The 4,767-nt window shown below is 45.8% G+C and overlaps 1 protein-coding gene across 1 annotated transcript; it reads right to left on the bottom strand.

Annotated features, from left to right (window-relative positions):
• Positions 1-1,902: 1,902 nt before the first annotated feature.
• On the bottom strand, positions 1,903-3,333 carry LOC123208249. The gene has a single exon (XM_044625625.1). It carries the CDS (start codon positions 3,331-3,333, stop codon positions 1,903-1,905), a length of 1,431 nt encoding a protein of 476 aa, XP_044481560.1.
• Positions 3,334-4,767: the final 1,434 nt, after the last annotated feature.

Raw genomic sequence — 4,767 nt, 5'->3', positions numbered from 1 at the left:
ATGAGGCGTAGTCATGCATGTCTCTATCCACTGAACCATCCTATCAGGGATGCCAACTGCTCGTAATGCTGAGAGGATGAAGTCCCAACTAACAGTGTCAAATGCCTTACGGATGTCTACCTTAAGTGCACATCGGGCTGGGGAATCCCTAATATGATAATTATGCATCAGCTCCTGAGTCAGAAGAATATTATCTGTAATTTGTCTCCCTGGAACAAAGGCTGACTGTGAACTCCCAATAATATCAGGCAAAACACTCTTAAACCGATTTGCTATCACCTTAGAAATACACTTGTACAGCACATTACAACAAGATATCGGTCTGAAATCACCCATGTGTCTAGGACTCTCTACCTTAGGTACCAAAGCAATCCGTGTGGCATTAACACATCTAGGCAACCTACTAGTAGCAAAAAACCATCGAACTGCTGCTCTAAAATCAGCACCAATAATGTCCCAAGTCCGTTTAAAAAATAGAGAAGTAAAGCCATCCGGGCCAGGGGATTTGTCATCTGGAATAGAGAATAAAGCATCCTTAATCTCCATGTCCGTTACTGGGGCAATCAAACGATCATGCATGTGCTCAGAAACATGTCTAGAAAAGTATCTGGTAACATCGCCCGAAGGTGCTCGGGATGGGGCGGTGAGTAGGTCTTTGTAGTACTGAACTGCCAAATTACCAAGCTCCCGCTGATCAGAAATAAGTGCATTACCATCCCAAAGACTCCTAACCCTGTTCCTGACTTGCCTGTGGATCAATGACTTATGGAAGAATTTTGTATTTTGGTCCCCCAATCTCAGCCACTGAACCCTAGATCTCTGCTTATAAAAGGCCTCCTCATCCTTGCAAAGTGAATAGTATTGCCTCGCAAGATCCCTCTCCAAATCAATATGTTCAATAGACGTCGGGTGCCGATCAAGATTTTCCTGTGCCTCAGCCCATTTCCCCTTTGCTTCCCTCACCCTAGATGATATATGGCTAGAATCTCTGATATGGAGAGATTTCAATTCACCCTTCAATTTGTGTAATTTTTGGGTAAAGCGGAACATGGAATTACCCTCTATAGGTACCTCCCACACTCTCTGAACAATCTCCTGAAAACAAGCATGATCAGCCCAAAAATTAAGAAATTTAAAAGGGGTAGGGGTCTTAGCTGGAAGAGGCCCAAACCGAACCACCATAGCACTATGATCTGAAGCATCCCTGGTCAAAAACTCTGATTCTGAATTTGGCCAAGTGATGACCCAAGAAGAACTGCAAAAAACCCAGTCAAGCTTTCTGAGAATAGTACCCTCTCCCTGTTGACCATTATGCCAAGTATACCTCAAACCCTTGTAAGGAAGTTGAAGAAGCTCAGCATCATGAATACATTGCCCAAAATCATCCATATGTGAGTACCAGCCTGTATCACCTCCAACTCTATCTAAAGATCGAAGAATGGCATTGAAATCCCCTATAACAAGCCACAAAGGGGAGTTCAATGTCTGAGAGTGGCCTCGAATCGAATCCCAAAGCTGTCGCCGATTACCTGGATCAGAAGAACCATAGACAAAAGTGACAGTAAAAACAAGGCCATCAGAAAGTCTAGTTACCCCACAAGTGATCTCCTGAAAGGAATTCTGAATGCTGCTAATGTTGTACAAAGAAGGATCCCAACAAACCAACACACGGCATGCCATAGATTCTGTGGCATTAGAGAGATATCTCCAAGAAGGGCATATCGCAGACACAACAGAATCCAGGTGCGCATACTCTACTTTAGTCTCCAACAGACCAACCAAACCCAAGGAGTAATTAGTAAGCCAACTCCTCACTGCTCTCTGCTTTGAGTGGCCATTAAGGCCTCTAATATTCCAGCTTCCTATCATGGGGAAGTGGAATAGGACGATCAAAAAAATAAATTAGTTTCGAGCACGAGGCCCGGCTCCCCTCTTGCTCCTTGCCCTTGTACGAGGTGTAACAAGTGGTGGAACAACTGCCTTTGAACTGCTATCTACTGCTTTTGAAGTAATGGCCAAGCTCTTACTTCTATCCAATACGGCAAAACGGTTAGGTGACTCTGACAGAGATGCTGACCTGTTCAAAACGCACTCACCAATGCCTAGTAAACCATCCTGATCCTCTTCTATAGCTATTGGGCTGTCAGGATCAGTGTCTAAATCTGAAGAGGTGCACTGAGTTTGGTCGGTCACCAAAACCATAGCTAATGGCCCCACATCGGCGTCTCTCCTCTCTACACCTTGATTTGAAGACTTATTCTTCCCAGTTGCCTTTATTTCTGGTGCCTGAACCTGTCTTGCAATGGCCTGAGAATCTGCTTTAGCCTCATCCATCACCCTAGTTTCAATTGCCACAGCTTTCCCTTTTTCACTTATTGTTGAGCCTGAGGGACCAAAGGAAGCTGCTTGTGCATCCTCCTTGGGCTTGGTCTCTTTCTCCTTTGGTTGACAATTATGGCCAAATAGACCACATTTAGCACATCTCTTCGGTTTCCACTCATACTCCACTTTAACTTCAATAGGGTCTGATGATAAACAACACTGTATCTCAAACTTCTGCAATGGTGCCCTCGTTGCATCCAGTTCTACACACACACGAGCATAAGAGAGACGTGTGCATTCATATGTTTGCTTGTCACATGAGAGTGGTCGGCCAACCACACTTGAGACCGTGCTCAATCCTCTTTGAGTCCAAAGAGGAAGGGGGACTCCATGCAACCGAACCCATACTGGAACCTTTGAGATTCTGTTCATGTCAAAGGAGGTGTGGGCGTGCCATTGTTGCAGTACAATATGTTTTCCACCAAACATCCAAGGGCCTTCTTCCAACACTCGATGAACACCCTCTTCTTCATTGAATCTGAAAATAGTAAACCCCTCAGAGGACATGACGTGCTCAAGGCCATAAGACTTCCATGCTCGCATGGCAATGGATTTGATGGCTTGGTATGGCATAACATAACCTGGGAAGAACCCAACAAGACACCGTGTCCATTGGGTAGCACTCTCATCAATTAGAGCATCATCAATAACAAGCTTGGGTACATCACCTTCGATAGTACAATCTACTTGTTCCAAATTAAATCGGGACTTCGAACCAGAAACCCGGATACGATCAGCCCAAGAAGTGCCTTGAAAATTTTGCTGTGATGAGTGGGTGGTGGGTGGGGTGGCAGGTTTGGTGTTGGGCTGAGAAGTGGCTGCAGTTGCTGCCTGAGTGGGTGGTGCATGGTTTGGTTTCGTGGGGGGTAGAGTGGCTGCAAAATTTGGTGGTGTATGGGCTGATTTGGTGATGGGTGCAGTGGTATGGTTAGTTAAATTGGAGGAGGACATTATTGGGTTGAGGTGATTGTAAGTGGCGTGGAAATTTGTGGAGTGAAAATTATGTGACTGCGGGTGGCGCAGATTGTGAGGATGTATTGTGCAGTGGGGAAAGTGGTGGCAAATTTCTGATATGGTGGCGTGGGAATTGGGTGCAGCAGCCTTGGTTTTAATGTGGCAGGTGTTAATGTGGCTGAAATGGCAGAAAAATGCAGCTTGTGGCGTGGTCTGGTAGGCAGGGAAATATGGCGTTTTTGGCTAGCCTAAATGTGTAGGCAGGAGCTTGCTCCACGAGGCTTGCTGGGCGCTGAAGATTCTTGCGCAAATTGACAAGCAGCTGGTGCCTCAATCACACAAGGAATTCATCGAACAGGTGGCGTGCACAGGCCGAAAAGATCTTCGACAACCCACCTCCAACAACAAGAAACCCACGAAATTACTCCAATCAACACAACAGAACTTCACAATCCAGCAATACAACACAATCTCCAAGCCAAATTCAGAAAAAATTCCAGTCCAGAAACAAACCCCGACGCTGATTCCGTGTTCGCTGAACTGTAGATGGAGGAACGGTACAGGCAGTGGAGACGGACGGAGTAACGACGGACGGCGTGACGATGGCGAGCGATTGAGATGCAGTAGCTACCAGTGGAGGGGCGACGGTTTGCAAGCAGAATAGCAAAAGTTGTCCAGGGCAAGGTAGATGGATTAGACGAACAAAGCAGAGGAGAAATTACACACCAAGGACGGTCGGAACAGTAACGCCGGCGCACGGCCTCCGGCAACCGACGTGAATCGCCGATCAACGGAGTTTTAGCTCAGACCAAGTTGAGAGCGTTTTCCCTCCCTAAACCCTAAACCCTAAACCCTAAACCCTAAACCCTAAACCCTAAACCCTAAACCCTAAACCCTAAACCCTAAACCCTAAACCCTAAACCCTAAACCCTAAACCCTAAACCCTAAACCCTAAACCCTAAACCCTAAACCCTAAACCCTAAACCCTAAACCCTAAACCCTAAACCCTAAACCCTAAACCCTAAACCCTAAACCCTAAACCCTAAACCCTAAACCCTAAACCCTAAACCCTAAACCCTAAACCCTAAACCCTAAACCCTAAACCCTAAACCCTAAACCCTAAACCCTAAACCCTAAACCCTAAACCCTAAACCCTAAACCCTAAACCCTAAACCCTAAACCCTAAACCCTAAACCCTAAACCCTAAACCCTAAACCCTAAACCCCTAAACCCTAAACCCTAAACCCTAAACCCTAAACCCTAAACCCTAAACCCTAAACCCTAAACCCTAAACCCTAAACCCTAAACCCTAAACCCTAAACCCTAAACCCTAAACCCTAAACCCTAAACCCTAAACCCTAAACCCTAAAAACCCTAAACCCTAAAAACCCTAAAAACCCTAAAAACCCTAAACCCTAAAAACCCTAAACC

The sequence above is a fragment of the Mangifera indica genome, unplaced genomic scaffold (assembly GCF_011075055.1).
Source record: "Mangifera indica cultivar Alphonso unplaced genomic scaffold, CATAS_Mindica_2.1 Un_0178, whole genome shotgun sequence".
NCBI classification, from domain to species: domain Eukaryota; kingdom Viridiplantae; phylum Streptophyta; class Magnoliopsida; order Sapindales; family Anacardiaceae; genus Mangifera; species Mangifera indica.
This window is presented reverse-complemented; position numbering and strand designations above follow the sequence as displayed.

Coding starts and splice junctions, on each gene's coding strand:
- LOC123208249 (XM_044625625.1), bottom strand. CDS start 3,333: ATGTCCTCCTCCAATTTAACTAACCATACCACTGCACCCATCACCAAA.